The sequence below is a fragment of the Corylus avellana genome, chromosome ca6 (assembly GCF_901000735.1).
Source record: "Corylus avellana chromosome ca6, CavTom2PMs-1.0".
Lineage (NCBI taxonomy): Eukaryota > Viridiplantae > Streptophyta > Magnoliopsida > Fagales > Betulaceae > Corylus > Corylus avellana.
In genome coordinates this window covers 5,804,160-5,825,905 of record NC_081546.1, presented here as the reverse complement: position 1 = coordinate 5,825,905, position 21,746 = coordinate 5,804,160, and the positions used below count along the sequence as shown (strand labels likewise).

Here is a 21,746-nt window from a genome sequence, read left to right as displayed (position 1 = left end):
TATTTTTTTTTTTTTTTTTTGTTTCTCTCTCAACAAATGAAAAGATCTTTTTAAGTTAATTGACATAGCATTAAGTTTGCTAGACTGATTGGGAGATGGTTACTCCAGCCAAGTCAAAGTACCTCTCTAGGTCAAATTTTCATGTATGATTCAAACAGGTAAGATCCAATACACCTCGTTTCCCAAACATGAATTATTTGGATTATTACTCATTGTCGACTTTTTTGCAGTAGTAGTACTCCTCCACAATTTCAGAAATTGTTATTGGATGCGATGCATAAGAATTAAGACAGGTGAAATCTGCTTCAACCTTCAAGTAATTGACACTCCCAACTCAACCCTGATCCCATTTATTTGATTCAAGCTCTTATGGCATCAGCAAAAATAATAAATATTTGTGATAGAAAAAGGAAAAATTAACAAATTCGAAATATCTGGTTGATAATATTATTGACTCGTGGAAAACCAACAATCTTAAAGGAAGCTCTTGATATATTTTTGGAGGAGCTGACTGACAATTATCTTGTATGTTCTTTCTGTAGGATGATAGCTGTCAAAAAAAACATACTTAGAGTCATCTGCGCAGGTGCCCGGGTCTAGTTGGTTACATAGTATGGATACCTCAAAAATCCCTGTTCCACAACACCCTTTATTTGCAATCTCAAGGCCTGAATTGCAATATAGAAATTATTAGAAATCCTAAATATATAGAAAAAAATTTATTAGAAATCTTTAAAAAGGTTAAATTTGAATATAATAAACCTTTTGAAAATATAAAGAAGAAAGATATATTACCATATTTCTTAGGATCTTGGACAATATTAAGTAGAGGGTTGTAAACATCAATATAAACCACCCTTGCGTGAGGCAGATTGTTGTTAAGGCAACCCATCTCTGCTGATAGTTTAGCATTGAACAATTTTGATGCTTCATTGAGGTAATTTACACACCCTTTTCCTGAATACCCATTCAAAGTTTTCTGCGATGGCAAACATCCAAGTGGTGGTGCACTGAAAACACCAATCCTTCGTATTCCCAGTCCATATAATTCCTTCACATATTGATGAGCAAAATCATAAGCCACTAGATATACCCATTACCCACCAATATATTGTATATAATACAACCAAATCAAATAATTATGTAATTATACATGTGTAATATGCATGGCAGTGAGGCACTACTATGTCAATTAATATAAATTTTTTTTTTCACAAAATAACTAGATCTGGTGGTCACTCGACCAATGGATTATAGATCGAGTCCCCAAGCAGATCTGTTGGTTGCAACCATCCTTAAGTAGATCTGGTGGTTGCAACCACTCAAATTACTTGGGCACATTTGAAGCTTTGGTGGAGGTTGCTATCCAGTAGTAACTTACCAATGATTAGGCAAAATAAGTTACCTTGACGAAATTAGAAGCTGATTCGACCAAATAATCAGTGTAAGAAGGAAAATCATAGTTCAATTTCCTAATTCCACTAATGAAATAGGTATTGGTAATGTCATTGCTGCTCGCTACCGAAAAAGTTACACATTTGGCTAAAATGAAGTTTGTTCTCTCTTCTCCAACCATTCCTTTTAGCTTTCCTATGTATTTCTTAAAGTCTTGTATTTGCTCTGATAGTGATATGGCTGACTGAAAAAAAAAAAATTGAAAATGACAATATTAATAAAAAAGAAATCATACAAAAATGACCAATGAAATAAATTATGAATGATAAAAAAGTCTAAGGCTCTATTTGTTTCAGCATAAAATGATTTCTTGAAAATGATTTTTATATTTTCCGTTGTTTGGTGCAACGGAAAATGTATTTAGCGGAAAATATTTTATTGAAAAATAATTTTCCTGAAAAACATTTTTCAACGAAACAAATGGAGCCTAAGATGCACATACCGCTGTTGTTGATGTCAAATGATCATATCCTGCACCACCTGAAGCAAAGCTTACACCTGTTAGGAAATCTTTAGGCTGCAAAGTTGGATCCCTATATGCTGGTAGGAACTCCTTAACTCCTAAATCTTCCACTGAAAAAAGAAAAAAGAAAAAGAAAGAAGATTAATACATACTGAACTATTTTAACTAGAACAATCTTTTCCTCTAAATTTGATTGAATGAATTCCTCCAAGCCAATTATTAACTGATATGTGATTCTTGTATACATTTTTAATACGATTAATTGTGCAAGAGCATGTGATTATCACATACATTTTATTTGATTCTCATTTGTATTTTTTAATATTCATATAAGAATATGTGCGACAAGTATCAATTTAAAAGACTAGATAGGGCAAAAAAAAAAAAAAAAAGAATCTTCAATCTAGCGTTAGAGGAAAACTTTGTCATTTTAACTAGATGAAAAAAAGAAAAAAGAAAAAAGAAAAAAGAAAAAGGTCTTAAGGACCAAAGTGGCCAATTTGGGAATTATAAATTTGATTAGCAATGGAAGTATCGAATTTGCTCTAATTGTTTTCCTTTTTTGTTTTTCTTCATCTGTTTTTGGACCCAATATGAATTTTTATATTCGACAAATTCATGTTTGTAATGGCTCAAAGAATGAAAGAACCTACGTACTATAAGAAGGAATGGTATTTTTGTTTTTCTGCTCAAATAACGAATTCAAAATCCAGAATCCTGACATCATGGCTGATGATAATTTTGGGCCTTCCACCAATTAAGAATTTTAAAGAATTGCTAAAGTAATATTATAAATTCCTTACAAACCGCTGCTATTTTTTTTTTCTTTTTCTAAGCAAATTAGGAATGGATATGGGAATCAAAACACCGAAAAAGGGGTGGCTCTTCAATAACAAACCCAACATAAAAATTATAGTGCAAGAAATACAACAAAAAAGCAGGCAATGAGTCAAAAATGACTTAGAGCCACTAAAAAAAAAGAGCAAAACAAATAAAAAATGTGGATATTCATCTATGACAAGCAGTAAACGTATTGTTTGAAATGACTATAGCCCTTATGGTTAGATAATAACTTTTATAGGGTTGTGGCACAATATTCTCTTATAATTATTAAAAAAAAAAAAAAAAAACAAAGAAGAGGCGGCAAGGTTCAATATCTAAAAGATATATATACATAGAGAGAGAGAGAGAGAGAGAGAGAGAGAGAGAGTTTTCCTACAAACCTAAGAAGTCCGAGGGAACTTTTCCATTAGAAAATCTTCCTGTTGGCATTCCTCCCTTAAACTCTCTCCCATACGGAAGAAAATTGCACTTTGCAATTGTATTGAGATCGTTGTTGTTGCCCGTATCAACAATAGAATCGCCAAACATTAGTACAGCCGATACTGTTTCGTTGCCCGGTATCTTGATAACAGCTTCGGTGGTGAAGAAAATAGCAAAAGCAGAAGAAAGAAAGAAGAATTTGGTTGATAAAGATACTCCTTTCATGTTCAAGTAAATATATATTGCACTGGATTATTCTAGGATTCTTCCAAGTTTGAATCCAAGTAAAAGAAGAGGAGGAAATGATACTACTTCATGCCTTCAATGTTTCCTCACGAGTCACGGGCATTTTATAGCACACAAGATTACAAAGCCAACTGTTAATATCATTTATTGCTTGAAATAAAAAAAATAAAAAAATGTATATATCTAGCTGATAAGCCTGATATGTCAAAAGAGTAGGTATGGTATCTCTTCAAGTAGTCAGTGTCGGATGAATAGGGATATTGTAAAGGGACTTGGAATAGGATGATGAAAATGATAGATGGTGTTCACTTGCCCAAATATTCTCAGAATGACCTAAAACAGATTTTCCAAAGACCAGGATGGTGGATAAATTGAAAACTATTTGTTGGTTCGATAATATATTTTGGAGGGTTTTTTTTTTTGAAAAATATATTCTAATATGACATAAAGATAAAAACAATTTTAATTATTATTATTATTATTATTATTATTATTATTTTTCGAAAATGGAAAATAAAAGTGAGAAGAAAAAAGCTTTAACAAAGGGATACAGATTTCCCTCAACCCAATTTATAAATTTGCTAAATGTCCCTTAGCATGTGAAAAATATATAATTTTTTAAATTAATATGTGAAAAGCAAGTGATTTTTAATATAATTAATCATTTTTAAAAATAAACTAGAAGACATTTCTTCTTCCCAATTTGGCTGAACTCACATGCCCAATCCTACTTGTATTAAATTCAACACTACACATGGCCCACATATATAAATTTCCTTATGCCCACCGAGTAAGTTAAAAAGGTTATATATGATGAATTAGCCAACCGGATGTTAGATTGTTGAAATAATTGGTTGAGAATTAAAATTATTTTTTTCACTTGAAGCCATTTCACCATTTATATTTTTACGGAAAAATTCTCAATCATGAGGTTTGCCCCCTCTTCGCCTCACTCTCCTTTACCTAATATGAATGTTGAGTCATCAAAAGCTTTCTTACTCGGCTTGGTGCGGTTGTCCTATGCGATTAATATTTCAAATGGCGTAACTCTGAAACAGGCAAATATGCTAGGTCATGTTGGGTTAAGAGTACTTATAACTTTGTTTGATAACACTTTTTTCTTTTTCTTTTTGTTTTATCTTTTTAAAACAATAATTTTAAAAAACAATCAAAATACAAAATACTCAAAATTACTTTCACATTAAAACATTTTTTTTCAAACAAAAACAAAAACTCACTTTAAAAAGCATTAACAAAGAAGCCATAATTGTTGAGGTGCCACCCTCCGCTCTAAAGACATGGCACATGGTAGCACCTAAGATTAAATAAATGTGTGTTTGAAGAGTGTTTTGTGTTTTAAGTTGCTTCTCCCTTTTCCTTTTCCTTTCCTTTTCCCTTTCCCTTTCCCTTTCCCCTTCCCTGATTTGGAAAGATAAAAAACAATCTACACGACTTCAACAACAATATCTCAACCCATATTCACCAAAGCCCTCTCTCTCTCTCTCTCTCTGTGTTGTGATTTATTTGAACAACTTTTATTAATCAACCAATTATTGTTTTTTATTAAAAATAAATAAATGCTTTTATTAAAGTTAAATATTGGTGTCGGTCTTTTCAATATATATATATATTGGTGTCGGTGATAACGAGCGCAAGACTCCTCAAGAAAGGCTTAAGCCAACCCCACGCGAAGATAATGTTATTGAATTCAGCTTGAACGTTTAATCTTATCTATCAAGGAAGGAATAATTTAGCGGTGTCATTTTAATTCATTTCAGCTACCAATTGTGAGCTTTGTGGCCGCAAATCATCATGAAATTACTCCCTTCTCATTTCAAATCTCTTCTTTATGTTCGTCCAAATGCCTAAAGTCAGCATTTTTGATAGATTCTCAATCAAACTATTAGGAGGGGATGGGAAAAAAAACTCTTTTGTCAATTTGCTAAAATTTCACATGCAATAGGCCTAACGTCGACGATAATATGGATGGGTACTACATTATACGCTCATTATGTATGGTCTTCAAATATCAACTTTGTGACAGGGATGTTCAACTATGAACCCGAACATAAATTGGTTTTAAGAAACAATTAATGGGATGGATTAAAATGTCATGATATTGCACGGGGTGCAATAATTTTTATCTTGTCCGTTAACTTTTTTTTTTTAAAAAAAGGACTCAAATTATAATAGTACATAGAAAAGAGAGAAAGTGAGACTTGCATTATCTAAAAACTATAAAGAGTTGGTTCAGCTACCCCAATGACCACATTAGTGGTGGCCGAACCACCCAAGTGATCAAAGGGGATGGTTCGACCACCCTGTGGTATGTACAAGGTCTAAGCCAAGTCTTCCTTTTCTTTTCTTTTTTTTTTTGGTGTGTCATAATCTGAATCGTTCATTTTAAACAAGCAACTCCACCTAGAATTATTGTAACTTCGTTTTATAAACGACATGAATGTAGTCCTTTTCTAGTAGTGTCTGTCAAGTAATTACAGGAAAGATATGTTAAGGCAGGAAATCCCAGTTATCCTCACCACAATCCTATAGCACCTGTCCTCTTGGTTTGAAGGGCAACAGGCCCAACAACCACTAGATGGTATTGTTGTTGCTGATTTTAAATTAATAAACAATAACATGTTCTCATTTTCTTTCCATGAAAGATACATGAGCTCCGGAAGGAGAAATGAATACCACTAGATGGTATTGTTGTTGCTGAAGCTATATTTTCATTTTTAACCCCTTGGATTTTCTTTTCCTTTTTGGTATATATATATCCTAAAATCACTATATATATATATATATATATATATATATATATATATACACTTTTATCTTTCTATCCTAAAATCACTATATACAGATTACAGGGTTAGCTGTACATTCAGTGTAAGAACTTCATGAACTATGAACCTGGACCGCAGGATGGGGAGGACTTGGCTGAATCCTTTCCAGTCTGTATGACCACCTCATGGTTAATAGATGCCAACTGTGACAAATTCTGCAAAGAAAACTTCCTTTAAGTAAACAAGTTTGAACATATTCATAATTTTTTTACAACTTCCAACATGCAATATATGAGAGGGATGTCACAATGCCTAAGGGAAAAATCGCTATTGCATTTCACAAGCACGAGGGACATTGCACATCCATTGCCTACATATAACACCATGTTGGAGGCACCAGTGAGGTGGTGGTTTTCTTTCTTTTTTCTTTTCTTTTCGGGGGTGGGGATTTTGCAAAGTAGAATAAAGGTGGTTGGGGACCTAGGTTGCAACAAACTATGGTAGTCAGCAACATGCAAATACCAGAACATCTGCGATTCATTTTCTATATCATCGATTGGGGAAATGGTGCAAGTGCCAGCCTGAGACATCTACTTTAATAAGGGATCCTTTAGCAGGTAATAATTCTAAGTCCACCGGGAATACTAAATAAGAAAAGAGGCAGCTGGTGCAGTATTGAATACATCTATTATTAATGGCTACCTTGTTTCCTTTTTAAGGACAAGCTTGCTTACCTTGAAAGAGAAATTTATCAATGAGAGATTTAATGGAGAAGCATCAAACTCGGCTAGGTCACCACATTCATCCGTCTGAGTAGGAGGAAAGAAACGTATAGAATAAGATTTCATAAGATCTATAGAATACAATTAACTGAACTACCAAACTCGTAATGAACGAACATAAGCTAGCACAATTCACTTTTAACCCCATGGGACATTCTTCTCAATCTACCAAGTACAAATTTCCCTATAGTAACATAAAGAGAGAAATTATTGTTTTGGAGAACCCTGTAGTGGACTAAAAAAATTGCTTCTAGTTTGAAGCACACAGGTGGTACACAGTCATTATTATGACTTAGAGTATCTCCAGCAGATGCTCTAAAAACTTTATATTTTGTATGTTGAGCCATATGAGGAAAAATTCAAGTTCAACAACTTGTCGTTTCCTTATCTAAAACACAAATTTTTCTTTTTGACTAGCTACTTTTGGGCAAGCACTCTAGCTTATGTATTCCTTTTTCAATCATTTATCTCTCTTCTTTCTCTTTTTTACTACAGTCATTTCTCCCTCTCCTCTCTTGAAATAAAAAAATAATTGGAAAATAATGTTTAAAAGAAAATAGAGAACGGAATAGAAAATCTGTTAAAGTCTGTATTGGAAAAGTAGTAGGTAAAGTAAAAAATTGTGCTTAGCTAAAATGCATAACATTGTTGGAGATGCTCTTAGCTGGAGAAAACGGAATTGCCCAGGTGTTACATTACTTCAAGGAAACTAAAAACATGAAGATTTTAAAGTGCAAGCCACCTCGTTTGGTAGGCCTTTTAGTTTCCTTTTATATTCTACATGGTATTAAAAATGCAAAACTAGCTATTTTGAGTAATCATTCCAGAAAAATCCTCCAATATGAATTATTAATAAAGTTTATAAAACTCGCATTTTAATTGGAAGCATAAACATGAAATATGAAGATGAATAAGAGGATGTTTACCTCAGCTCCAGAATTTGACGATGATTCCTGAGTGTCAGAATCAGAATTACTGCATTTCCGATCATCCAGCATTCCACCAGAAATTTGAGTAAACCGTGATATAAAATAGCTCGTGTCATCTGCACTGTCAGGCTGTGGCACAAATGCAGCCTAAGAAGAAAGTTGAGTGGGACAAAGTTAACAATTCAGGCAATCTCCATGACAAAAAGAAAGACTTCGCTATTTTAAGATATATGCATCAGAATAGTTCAATTCCTTTGCATTTATAATGCATAGATAAACACAAGCATGCACATAAAATGAGATAAAATAGTTGTAAGCTAAGTTCTTATAAAAACTAAACCCACCAAGAAAGTCTTCTGAATGGTAAAATCAATGTTCACATGTTTGTCTTTTCTAAGTTAGCCTCAGAAAAAGCAAACTGGAGTATCAACATACATAAAAGAAAATAAACTGTTACCAGTTTTTCGATTCTTCTCGCTTGTAACCATGAAATTCTTGGCATGAATTACTTCAATCAATTATCTCAATGCTTATTGCATGGTAAGACATTGTAATGCAACATAGAAAACAACATATTTTCTCTCATAGTTTTATCAAAGCAAAGAAATTTTAATATTAAGAATATAAGTCTCTCAGAACCACCAAGACAAGCAGCATTTCTACCTTTTGCATTGCTAGGTTGTCCCAGTTAACCCCTCTGAAAAAAGGATGTGCTTTTACCTGTAAGAAAACTTTCAATGTAGTCAAAACAGACAAATCTAAGACCAATTAGTATGAGTTCTTTACCAACTCTTCATGGTGCAGAGAAAATGCTTATTGATTGGTTGAGGATCAAAGTTTAGATGTGGAATACTACCTCTACTGATCCATTTGCTCCTAATCGCTGCTCTGGATCATGTATAAGAAACCTATAAAGAATAGGATTGGGGTTTAATAACCATTTCACCAGAAACTTGCAGACCATGTTACACAAACCGACAGATAAATCGACTGAGTGCATGGCTTGTGTGAATGGTAAGATATAGTTTATTACGCCAAATAGTACAAGAAGTTATTTAACTGATCCAAGTAGTAGGTTTGAAGCAATGTGAATGAAATGGCAATAACGATACTGATTTTGCAATGAACACATGCCGTTTGAATAAGAAAATTACACATGTCGCTAAAACAATAAACTGTAGGAAATAAGATGGAACAATATGCTAAGAACCTAATGTGAGAGCTATACATTGGAACACATATGTATACACCATGTTAAAATGAGATATTTTACAAGGTTTATTACTACCGTATCATACATCCATCCTGCGCTGTGCGGACAAATGTATAAGCCAATCTACAGATAAGCATTCACGTGTCAATTTCTTAGGCCAGAAAGAAGAGATGATTATCGATCTGAAACAAATCTATTAGTATTCTTTGCAGTATCTGAAATGTGTGGACAAATTTCAAGTTAGAAATATTAAATTATACATAACACTATCTTTGCAGCTCTGGAGATTAGACATGTAAAAAATATACACTTTTTCTACAGATGTAGAAAATAATATAAATTTTTTTTGTCATTTCAAGTTTTTTTTTCACGAAACTTCTGTTTCAGACATTCTGTCTGTGCTTAATCACATACAGTGAATGAAAAAGGTCAAGAATATATATAGTATACATATCCCTCGGACATGACAGTTAAACCACTTCAAAAGGAGAATAAATAACACATAACGTTGAAAATTCAAGCAATTAGAAGCCATTACCAACACATCAAAGGTGCAAAGCCAACAACCAACCTATAAATTAAGTCTTGGGCCTCATAGGACATGTCACTAGGAACAGGTGGCCAGGGGATTTTTCTGTTAAGAATGTTGTCAAAAATTATCTGCACACCATGAAAATCAGTGTTAACCATAATAAAATCACTTCCAAATTGGAGAATTTTGTTTAGACATCAGTGCTGATAAGAAATCAGCTCACAAAAGGACGGGTCATCAGTAATTAAGATGATATACACAAATTACTCACAGAACGAACTTGAAGAAAAAATAATTTTCATCTTCGACAGTTACTGGGCAGCAGGTAGATAAGATCATGGGCACAAATTACTATAAAGCAACTATTTTGCACAAAGCAGATCAACTTTCAGCATTTTGGACATTTTGTCAAAATATTAAAATTCCTTTTATTTTATAAATAAAAAATTAAAATTACTAAACATTCAATTTAGAAGTGTAAATCCACTGATAACATTAGAAGGTCCATTAAATTCATCTAAAAGAATGGAAACAGAAAATTTCAAAGCTCCATCAAATTCATATGAAAGAATGGAAACAGAAGTATGCTCTGCTTGAGGTGCTGAGGATTCATCTTGTCCCTGTTTTCACGTTGCAGCAGGCAATGAGGATGTATGCAAGGATGAAGTAGTGTGTGTTAGTGGGAAACTAAAATCTCTGAGAAGTCAGCTGGAGTTTTTTAAAAGGGAATTGGATCAGGCGCTTGTTTTAGTGGATGAGTGCTTGGGTTCAATTGGGCTGAAGGTTGAGAAGTAGGCCGATGAGAAGGGCCTATCTACACCTTTAATTCCTCTTGAAGGCCCTTCTTCTAAAAACAAAGAAATAAGGGCCCCCTTTCTGTGAAACGCGCGTTACATGTGAAGCCTACTCCTAAGTGGGTCAGAAGAGCATGTGTTGGGAGTCCCCTCTTACAGGTTTTGACCCGGTTGTGGATATGGGTCATACCAGCTCAGAAACAGGTCATATCAGCTCCGCCCAATCTAATGGAGCACCAGTGGATCCGCCGCAAGCTCTTGCCGATATTGTTGCTGGTGCGAGCAGAATGCCTGCGACTTGGCTTTGCAAGCTGTTAGCTCGCCGCTTACGATGGATTGTGGTCTACCCGGCAAAGTGGCTTTCCAAGCTATTTGCTCATCAGTGGACTCATGGGTAGTCGTCGAGGTTGTTGTGAGTGGTGCGCAGCCTTCTCCAAGCGATGCCGTCACTGTGTCTAAGCTTGCCGGTATCCCATGGAGGATCCATCGGTGTTTCGGTCAAGTAACATCACCCACGCTCCTTTCCCCTCAAGAATTCATCAATGATGTGGCTAAGCTGGTACCCATTCCCATTGTGAAATCTGGTGACTTGATTTGCAAGCCTGTGAGTTTGCCTCGCCTGGGTAGGCTTGAATTTATTGGGGGGCAGTGTCAGTTCGTTTTCCATCCTTCTCCTCTTTACAAAGATGTCTTGCGGAAGCAGTGCATGTGTAGTTAAGGATGAAGGCTCTGCTTTTGCTAAACTGGCTGGGGGTGAAGTGGAGATGGGGGAAGAAGTGATGCACTTGTATCCAGGCCTTGTCTGGATGTGGATTTGTTCTTTGAGGAGCCTACTCCGTTGAGATTCTGTCCAGCAGTTTCTAATCAGAGAGCAGCAGGGTCTTTGCCTTCAGCCTGCGTGCTGTAGACCGTGAAGAAAAGTCGTCATATTGTGGGGCTTTCGTGTGAGAGTTTTGAAGAGGAGCTGATGGCCTTATTTGCGGCCATTGAAGTTGGCCATTTGGAGCAAGCGTCACCTCATGTTCCAGTTTTGGAAAAAAAAGCAACAAAAAATTAAGGCCAGTTTGCTCCATGAACTATGATGTGAACAGTGGCAGTGCTAGCTGTGGTAGAGTTAAGGGGAGGGCTGCTAGGGGTGAATGGCGTTTTTTCTGTCTTGGTGAATGGCAATCCGTCCGGTTTCTTTAGTAGCTCATGTGGATTGAAACAAGGTGATCTTTGTCACCTTTTCACTTCGTTATTGTGATGGAGGCTTTAAGTAGAATGCTTTCTCCTACTGTTAATAGGGTTTTAAAAACTTTACATGGTAGAAAATCATAGGAACTCCAAAGGATTCTAATAACACTGATCACTAAACAACATAATTAATACATAATGCATGGATATCTGCAGCATTTCCTGGCACTATGGCTGTAAGATCATTTTTTTGATAAGTAAAAAAAAAAAATGAAGATCATTTTTTTGATAAGTAAAAAAAAAATGGAGATCATTTTTTTGATAAGTATACTGATCTTACTATGGCTGTAAGATCATTATATAAGGAAGATCATATGTAGTACAAAATCCGATGGAAGAGAACTCAATACTAACATCAAAGTCTACTGGGAACAGTACATACTACTGGCATAGCAGACACTGCATAATATATAATAAAAAAATAGTACGTTACAAAATGAAATCACTTAATCATACGCATCATAGTTAAAGATTCTATTAATTGGTAATTTACACACATAAGCAATGGGCCTTGAACCCATGACCTCACCCTCCTCTTATATGAATGGGAGAACATTGGCTCAAAGTTTTCTATCAAATGTTTTTTTTTGATAAGTAAAATTCAAGACAAATAGAAGTAAAAGTTTTCTATCAAATGTTACTAGCTACAAATACTGCATACTAAGAAAAAAATATTTCATATAACCAGAAACTGTAGATAGTGCTTGATTTAATACCTGAATCACAATGGATCTATAATTTCTCAAGGAGCACTAGGATTGAAAAATATGTAGTGAAGTTGAATACAAAGAATACCTCTGGACGTTCGGCGGTGAAAGGTGGAATTCCAGTTATTAATTCAAATAGGATGATTCCCACTGACCACCAATCAGCAGCATAACCTGCATGAAAGAGCAGGTAATTTGAACTGCCCATTATGCTTAAAGTAAGCCCAAACTCTAGTTGAATACAGACCGTGCTCAGTTCCAAGAAGGATTTCTGGGGCCAAGTAGTCAGGTGTCCCAACGGCCGAGTGCCGACTTCTTTCCTCCGTTTGTCGAGCATGTGGGTTATGCACATCTGGAGAAGTAGTTCCATTTGTCTGAGGTCCTGATAAATCTATGGTGCTATTTATAAGGCCAATCTTTGATAGCCCAAAGTCTGTAAGCTGGTAATATAAGAAACAATTAGCAAATTATCATTAGCATCAAACGATGAAGCAGATAAGAAATCACACCTACAAAGTCAAACGTAGACAAGGACATTTAGTTTGATGCATAATGAATTAGAGCCCTCCATTGAAGATCTAATGAGCAGAAGGTTTTGTAGCTAATTGTGTAATAAACTTAGCTCCTTGGATCTCAACAGAGTTAGACATATACAAGTACGTGTGATGCACAATCAATAGATAATGTATCAGCACCTTTGATCTCGTACAAAAAGAAAGGATATAAACAAGCATCAAGTAAGGGGGTTAAGATACAATACTGCACAAGAAATATTCTTAATACCTCAATAAAAAAGCACTATGAACAAGTAACAAATGCAGTATTAATTGGTTCACACATTCTTAATCTATTATTTATAGCATTTCTATGCAAAGTATTAAATCACCACTTATCTCAAAAGTGTAACTGATAAAAAATTGTGAATTTAATCATTTAATTAATGTTCTAACACTCCTCTTCACATGCAAGCCCAAACTTTTTCTCAATAAGTGGAATCCAACATGTGAAATATTTAACTAAAATGAGAGGTAAATTACAAAGTCAGAGTTCGAACTCAAGATTACTTCTCTTATACCATGTTAAATCATCACTTATCCCAAAGTTTAAGTTGATAAGAAATGGTAAATTTAGTTATTTAATTAATGCTCTAACACATGGAAACAAGTTGATCATCGAGTATATACAGCAGACCTTGATGTGCCCATCATGTGCAATCAAAATGTTGTCAGGTTTCAAATCACGATGCACAATTCCAAGAGAATGGAGGTACTCCAAAGCAAGAACCTGAAAAATAAAATAACCTAATTAAATAAGTTCAGGAAAGTACTGCAAAAACACATATTTACTCCAAAACCATAAAAAAAAAAAAAAAAAAAAAGGATATGCAGGTGGTATTTTTTCACTAACCAATTCCGCAATATATAAACGAGCTACATCTTCCTCAAGGCAACCAATATTTCTGAGCAGTGAGTAAAGATCACCTCCATTGAGATATTCCATGACCAAGTAAATGTTATCTCTACAGGTGAATGAATAAAAAAACCGAACCTGCAGTAACAACAGCATAGATGCATCAGAAAGTACATTTTAAGCTAGCTATTCAAGAGTAGCAGCTGTGATATTTGAAAGAAATATAGAATTGGATATTACCACAAAAGGGTTTCGGACAGTAATTAGTATGTTACGCTCTGCTAATATACGCTCAATATCATTTTTTCTTATTATATCCAATTTCTTCAGCACCTGCATGAGCAACATGTTGCACAATATCAAGAATCTAGACCAAAATCACCATTTAACAGTCCAACAACAATAATTACTTATCAAATGACTGGATAAATAAAAAAGAATTGGAAGCAAGAAAGTTAAAACAAGAATGAATTGCTAGTACATTTCCCATAAAGAAGCATCATTGCAAAAGAAAATTTGAGTAGGAGCAACTAGAGTGACATTAAGGTTCTTGGAACCATATGATAAGAACATAGATGCCACTGACCAATACAGTGACCTAATAAGAGCCAAAATGCTACGACCATGCATGAAAATGTGTGAAAACTCCTCTGTGCGAACAGTCTGGGTGGAAGGGCTGATCATGGTCACATGCAATGAGAAGAGGGCCAAAGAGGATAAGAAAGAGATTATTGCAAAAGAAGCACCTTTATTGCAAAAAAATCTCCTGTTGTCCGCTTGCGAGCAAGAAAGACTTTACCAAAAGCACCCCTGCTAATTGGTTTAATGATCTCAAAGTGATCAATGCTAGTCCGCTCTTTGTGCACTAAATGTAAAGGAGATGACATTGTGATACTCTGAGATGCATTATCCAACAGAGGTCTTGAGCTTTCCTTATTCTTGTTATTACTCTTTGGACTTCTCATATCCATAAGTTCACAAGAAAGTATATATTTGTCCCTGTATATGTAGTTAAAGTGTCAGGAATAACTCAGTGAGATGATACTTAAATTCAATATAATAGGTAGTCTCTTCTAATACTAAAATTACCGCAAAAGTTTCTCCATACGGCCTCCAAAGGTGTCTATTATAAGAGCTTTCAGCTTGCTGTTGCATAGAACATCTTGCAAGTCTTGTATGCAGGCAAGCAAAAAATCATAGGACCCTTCTTCTGAAAGATCTGTTCCTGCCACACAGCGTGCTATGTCCACAAGGTCAATCATCTGCCAAGAAAAGGGTTGTGAATTTGTATAATGGCATTATAACATAGCTATAAGCTAATCAATAATATACTCAAGAACAGAATGAATATATAAGAAAAATAACGAAGCTCGCCAACTAAAAATGAACAAAAAATTAAAATTTTGAAATAAACGCCTGATAAGACACAATCTCGCAAGATTAGGAGGAGAGCAGAGCTTGGTATTCAAATACCACCAGTTACATAAAGTTGGCAACTTGAATGGCCTAGTTTAGAAGAACCTGAATGAGCAGCAAACCCAAAGAAGTAAGCAAAGTGGACCCAAATGATTGATGGTGTGCCTCATAAGAGTCCAAGTTTCCCACAGGAGTCCATCTAAAACCGACTGATTAGACTACACCAACATATATACATAAGCAACCAGCTCCCGTTTGATAATGATCAACAGGACTTATGGTCTTAACAGATAATTCCCGTGTTTATTTTATTGTGCAAAACAATGCGAGTTGTTCATGCTCATAGGACAAGTTATCCTGCATGGTTTACTCAAGAAATGAGGTTGACAATAAGGGTCATTGCTATAAATATCATGGAGCCTGTAAAGGCTTCTTGAACTCTTGGGGAACAGAAAACCTTTGTGAATAAGAACAATATCTCAGAACAACAAATAGCCAACTGCTTCCAATAGGAAAACCATAGCCCTATTTATATATACTATCTCAAGTCATTTGTGACCTCATATAAAATGTCTTCATTAATTACCAGAACCACTGTTCTTCTCCAATAGACACAAATTCTTCCAGAACACTGATTTGAAATATGACATGTCCTTATTTATTTATCGATTGCTAGGTAACAGAAGTCCTTTATTTCTTTCTTTGCCACTCAACAAAATGCCTTCTAATCCTGTCCGCGCAAGTTAAAAAGTAATAGAAGTAGTGGCCCATTCAAGATAGGTAGTACTCATAGTAATTTGGCTGGCCCAGATTGTACTTATTGTAAGCAATGTCAATCAGTATATCAAACCATGCTAACAAGTACCCCATATGGAAAAATAATGACAGAGAGAGAGAGTCAACTAATCCATCAAAATGTTTTGCCATTACTGTTGTTTGAGTCCAAGGGTTTATAAGATTCTCACATGAAATATTTCTTAATCGAGTTCTCAAGGACTGAACTTTGAAATATCATATATACACTTCCCAATTTATACATACTTGTGATATGAAATTATTTGTACTCATTCCCTTCATTTTGAGAAAATTTATGATTTACAGGTAAATTTCCTCTTAAATTTTATCTTGAGTTTTCTTTTTTTTTGGGTCAAAATCACTAGTTGATTAACATTAGCTTCTATCTCCAATGCAGATGCTTTGGCTGACCAACAGACTAAGGATTTTTGTTGATTTACTAGTGCGAACTAATTTTTCATATTGATATTGTTAATGTATCAATTAAATAATTAAATTCACTATTTCCTATTAGCTCAAACTTTTGGGATAATTGATGATTTAACATTGCATATGAACAAATGTCCTGAATTCGAACCCTGGTTCCACAATTCATCTCCCATTTTCGTAAATTCATCTGCGTACACAAGTAATTTAACAATCAAGTAGTTTCAAAGCATCTTCCAAATGCAAAGCACAACTAGGTTTTTCAGCAGAATCAAAGGTCAAGAGGCACCAAAATCTTCCCAATGCCAAGTGAAGCTGATTCTCAAATGAAATGGCTGTTTTCAGAAACTTTTTTTTGCTTACCATAATTTTTTTTTTTTTTTTTGTATAAATAAGTGATTCATTGAAAAGCACAAAGGGGCGCGACCCTAGTTTTGCTTACCATAATAATCATATCAACTACACTATCACAGAAGTGGATTGCATTTATAAGTTGAGATGATCTCTAAGGAAAAAAATCCATCACAAAAAACTTACAGACCTGTTGCAAATCCTCCAGTGCAGAAGGATTGTTGTGCTCCAACCACCAGGAGTCAAAATGACCAGCTCTAGGGGTATTTGTGGATGATACTGATGTCATGCTCCCAACTGAGGAGGATGTGCGATGGTAGCCAAGCTTTAAACCCAAATGGCCCTTCAGATTCATAGATGCAGAATGAGAATCATCTATGCAGGCTGTGTCCATCTCATGTATATCCTCAAACATTCCTTCAACACCTTTATTTCGCCACTCACTTATCTTGGGAGAACAACCTTCAGATGCAATTCCAAAGTTTATAGTTTGTGTTCCTGAGTTTTCAGGACTGTCATAAGATGCATGAAAACTCATATTGCGCGACTCTATAATCTGTTCCAATATCTCTGCAAGTTTTATAAGGCGCTCATCTACATCTAGATAACTTAAGTCACACTTATCAGCATATGCACATATATAAGAATGGAATTCCAGGTGAGAAGTAGGAACAATTTCCTCACATATCCGACAGAGTACTGAAACAGATCCACCTGGACTTCGTTCTTGTTCATGAAATGAACCAGGACTGGAATTATTTGCTGACTTTCCAATACTGCCATCAAATAGATGAAACTGTTGGACTTGTGAAAGGAAATCAGTGTGTGAATTCTGAATTGGCAATTTTTGTTCCAAAACCATGGAATCTTTTCTAGAAATTGAGTCACTCTCATCATCTGGCTCTACAGAACTGCAACAACTTACCTCAGGGACAGAATATAGCTTATTTTCTAGCTGCAATTCATGTTTGACATCATCCTTCTGCCTCAAATCATAATCTAAACCAGAATCAGCAATCTGTGTATTGGGCACCCAGCTTGTTTCAACAGCAGGAATACTTTCTAAACACTTCTTTAGTTTATAAAGAGATTTCTCATCTATTGGTTCCCTATCTTTCTGGAACTGCAACAGTCTAGTGCAGCGTGTTAATATGAACAGCATGCGAGTGAACAGCCACTTTAGCATTCCTGTTTGACACTGATACCTTTTTGCAGTCAATTCTTGGACAATTGTTTCACACTTGGCACGGAACTCAGAAGAGGTCATTTCCATACAGTTTTTAGCAAGAATCAGAAGATCCTCTGCCACTGTCTGCCCCTCTGGTGATGAGTCAATCTTCTCAACAACATCCATAACATCCACCGCAAAACTAGCCAGCTCCACATTCACCACTTCTTTGGCAGCATCAAATCTTGAATGCAAAGAACCCAAAAGCTCCTGAATATCAGCTCATTAAAGACCAAAAAAGGGAGGGATGGGAGGAAGGGAAAAGAGAAAAGAAGCAAATCAGCCCTAAATAAAAAAAGTCAGCAGTGTCCAATATTTTTATAAAAAATACCAAGAGGAGCATCATTTTGTTCTGATCTAATACAACCCTATCCTAAGAATATTGTGCTTCTGATAGTCAAACCAAAATTGGTTCTTCTTTTTTTATGGCACATTGGTAGAGTCAGCTACTGCTAGATGTGAAGAATATGCCAAAATTCAATAATCTTGCATAATTGCGAGCCTTGAAAAGGAGAGTAGCAACAGTTTATAGCTATCAGGATTTAGGACCAATAATCTAATCTCACCACAAAAGAAAAAAACAATATTCAATGTAAATGTGAAACCATTTGATGATGTTTACATGTCACAGGTCTTGTAAGACATTTTGCTAACCTTGCTCAAATAATTCTTTTGATATTGCATATTTTATTCCAACATAAATAACTCTATATAATTGTGATATTTACAAGTGAATTTTGAATAAAAGAACCAAACTGATATACAAACATGTAATTTGATCAAACACGAGAAAAATGAGAATTCTCTGTGAAACCTTATCCAGAAGCAATATTATAATTGCAGTGCACTAATTAATCTTTTCAACCTATTTTTATATAGAGAAATGCTATTTCATATTTTGCAATACATCTCCCATCCATTCAGTCCATCTTTTTTTTTTTTTTTTTCAAGTCAACCATTGTGAGTCCTACAGATCCAATGGTTGATTTGAACAAAAGATGAATGGGAGATGTACCACATATATGAAATAGCATTTCTCTTTTATATAATATACAATAATAACAATATAAAAGCTAACTAATGTGATGCAAACATATAATATTCACCAAACAATCCAATAAGAGCAAAAACTGTCTGTTTATTAAACATCTCACTCTTAAGCGCACTTGTCACAATCTAAGGATGCTAACCGAACATTTCTAACAAGGAAATGGATTTCCTTCTCAGCTATTGAGTAATACCTCCAGATTGCTGTAGCTGTGGGCCCGAGGCTGGGCAGGTGGAATGCCACCCTTTGGTCCTAATTCATGTGAAAAACTTTTTAGACCTTTTGGCACTTTACAGAAGCTTGCACTCTCCAGTGAAGAATATTTTTCATTTAAATTACTTCTCTTATTGTGTACTCTAGCTTGTGTAGCACCCTCCTCATCAAGTGTCTTGAATCTTGAGTCGTAGCCCTGTCAAATAAGTAGCATGCTTTTTTCAGTACTTAGTCTTGGAAAGGACAAAGCACAAGCAATCATCATATGCATCTTATATATATATATTGAAGTAACTCATAACCAAATATCAGAAGCATTAACCCTACCTCAATGTTTGAAGGAACATTATTAAAAGGTTGAGTTGAATCCTTGGAAAGATATGACTTGAACCAACGAGCTATCTTCTTTCCTTTGTAGAGTTCTAATGCCAGAAAGGATTAATATGTAGTCATTATGTTTCTATAAGTAACCAGGAATGCTGTATTCAAAAATGAGGAAAAAGGAAGACAATGTTTTTAACATGACCATTTCAAGCACATCTGTTATATTCTTTTACTAGAAAAGATTCCTAATAAGAGAACAGTAAATAAAAAATAAAATAAAACTTCAACAGATCCCATCACCCAATAGAGCGGCTTTTCGAGAACACTCTTTCTACCAACTCAGGCAGGTCAGAAGGATCTTAAACTACCCAAAAACTTAACAAGGAGGCCCAACTACATATGTGGTGTCAATAGCTAAACAGGTCTGGCTTCGAATCAGTAGTGGCAGATTCAATGTGCCAACACACGGGATATTCCAAATCATTTAAATAGCAGTGACAATAGTGTGTACCCTATGAACTTGCAACAACCAAAGAAAAAGCATTACACATTGCTTGGGCTTCAACAAACACCACTTTGAAGTGCCATCTCTAAAGGAAGAATAGATGGTCCTGCTCATATCTAGTAACAAAAGCTTCACATAACAAGCCTTGTTAGACAAAAGTATTATCATTCACTTGACCAGCCTTCATCTTAACAATTTTGCTGAAGGTTCTCCATAGAATTCAAGGGTTCTCCATAGAATTCAAGGTCGGCTTTGGCAATTAATTTCAAAAGCTTATCTATTTTCATCTCAGTATCCTTAAGAGTCAAATGAGTTTTTAAGCAATCCAAATCAATCCCATGGCATCAACACCAAATTATTGAGGCCATATGATATTCCATTAAAATTTAGAAAAAGCACAGTAAAAGTTTTACACCAAAAGCCGTGCAGTTTAGAACCACTTAAAAGAAACATATATATATGATGCCAAAAGTGACTAGAAAGGATAAATAAGCAACATTCTGCTGATTCTGAACTTATTTCTCTGCTTAATCTCTGGACTAAAAGTCTGTGCCTTGGGTTTCTTTCTTTCTTTCTTTCTTTTCTTTTTTTTTTTTTTTTTTTTTTGTTGTTGTTTTTACCATACTCTGTAAATTCCAATAGCGAGCCGTTAATATTCTTCAAGCGCAAAAAAAGAGAAAGAAATAAAGGAAACCGAACCGTTGATATTCAAACAATTTTTTTTTTTTTCTTTTCTAACATTTTCCGCGCAGCCAAACAGAGCTAAACGGAAAAACAAAAACCTATTGAACCACGATCAATAAGAAGACGCAACTACTTATATAAAAAAAATAGATAAATAAATAAGAGGACGCAAACCTTTTCTGGAAAAACCACTGGTCTTTTCACGTCCGGGAGCCATAGTCCTTTGCTTTTGCTTCAGGGAAGGCCTTGAGGCCCCAAAACTCGGAGACTCGGTCGACTCGTCGAGCCTCAAACTCTGTTGGTCCTTGAAAGGAGCTCGCCGAGTCTTGATCCGATTCAACCCGGAGGGAATACCAGCTTCTGACGAAGACTCGTCTCGACTCGTTCCGTCCATTGTAGATAAGCTCCGTACACGTTTTGGATAACCAAAACTAAAACCCTAGCTCTCTGATTTCCCCTTGATTATTACACCGACTAGAATCGCTGTTCTCCATTAGAGCGACGAAAAGCTATGGAACATGCGCTAATGGAACGAGAAGATTACAAAGTTAAAGACGATTAGGGATCAAAATGGAGAGCAATCGCAGCTCCGAGTTCCAAAGTGAGAGTAATCGTAAGGCCTAGGATGAGAGCCTTTCTTCTTGATTGTGGTTGTCACTTTCGCGTCCAGATTTTTCTTTTTCTTTTTCGTAATTTTTGTTCTGATGTTTCAACATTCAAATCGTCGCAGTAATTAACTAATTAGACAAATAAAGACAGACAGAGAGAGAGATCCAAAATTGGAATCCCTTGACTTTTTTTTTTTTTCTTCTCTTTTTTATCCCCGTTGCTTCCTTTCAAATATCTCATGAGTTTCGTAATACAAAATGATTCCTCAATAAATAATAATTCTTAAACATTTTTGTAATAAAGCAGGTGCTTGTTATATATAGTTTTAAAA

At 35.1% G+C, this 21,746-nt stretch overlaps 2 protein-coding genes across 5 annotated transcripts; both read right to left on the bottom strand.

Annotated features, from left to right (window-relative positions):
* Positions 1–320: 320 nt before the first annotated feature.
* Positions 321–3,474, bottom strand: LOC132185618 (GDSL esterase/lipase EXL3-like). 2 transcript variants are annotated; one of them, XM_059599376.1, is made up of 5 exons: positions 3,142–3,474; positions 1,898–2,028; positions 1,406–1,639; positions 796–1,051; positions 321–668 (listed from the first exon to the last, which is right to left on the bottom strand). In XM_059599376.1, exons 1-5 carry the CDS (start codon positions 3,404–3,406, stop codon positions 475–477), a joined length of 1,080 nt encoding a protein of 359 aa, XP_059455359.1. In that variant the 5' UTR covers positions 3,407–3,474; the 3' UTR covers positions 321–474. The 2 variants fall into 2 exon arrangements, with proteins under 2 accessions (XP_059455359.1, XP_059455360.1); XM_059599377.1 differs by having other exon boundaries at positions 1,898–1,935.
* A 2,375-nt stretch (positions 3,475–5,849) lies between these two features.
* LOC132183667 (probable serine/threonine protein kinase IRE4) lies at positions 5,850–21,729 on the bottom strand. 3 transcript variants are annotated; one of them, XM_059597032.1, is made up of 18 exons: positions 20,981–21,729; positions 19,621–19,715; positions 19,420–19,489; positions 19,274–19,332; positions 16,995–18,242; positions 14,906–15,078; positions 14,563–14,815; positions 14,057–14,149; positions 13,814–13,954; positions 13,598–13,690; positions 12,654–12,846; positions 12,495–12,580; positions 9,709–9,797; positions 8,781–8,832; positions 8,588–8,644; positions 7,922–8,071; positions 6,948–7,022; positions 5,850–6,428 (listed from the first exon to the last, which is right to left on the bottom strand). In XM_059597032.1, the coding sequence occupies exons 1-18, from the start codon at positions 21,198–21,200 to the stop codon at positions 6,333–6,335; spliced, it is 3,243 nt and encodes a 1,080-aa protein (XP_059453015.1). In that variant the 5' UTR covers positions 21,201–21,729; the 3' UTR covers positions 5,850–6,332. The 3 variants fall into 3 exon arrangements, with proteins under 3 accessions (XP_059453015.1, XP_059453016.1, XP_059453014.1); XM_059597033.1 differs by having other exon boundaries at positions 16,995–18,216; positions 20,981–21,071; XM_059597031.1 differs by having other exon boundaries at positions 19,274–19,489.
* Positions 21,730–21,746: the final 17 nt, after the last annotated feature.

Coding starts and splice junctions, on each gene's coding strand:
- LOC132183667 (XM_059597031.1), bottom strand. CDS start 21,200: ATGGACGGAACGAGTCGAGACGAGTCTTCGTCAGAAGCTGGTATTCCC. Junction 19,490..19,620: donor ATGTTCCTTCAAACATTGAG/GTAGGGTTAATG, acceptor CTTATTTGACAG/GGCTACGACTCAAGATTCAA. Junction 14,816..14,905: donor CGTATGGAGAAACTTTTGCG/GTAATTTTAGTA, acceptor CTACATATACAG/GGACAAATATATACTTTCTT.
- LOC132185618 (XM_059599376.1), bottom strand. CDS start 3,406: ATGAAAGGAGTATCTTTATCAACCAAATTCTTCTTTCTTTCTTCTGCT. Junction 1,052..1,405: donor CAGCTTCTAATTTCGTCAAG/GTAACTTATTTT, acceptor CAATATGTGAAG/GAATTATATGGACTGGGAAT. Junction 669..795: donor CCAAGATCCTAAGAAATATG/GTAATATATCTT, acceptor ATTGCAATTCAG/GCCTTGAGATTGCAAATAAA.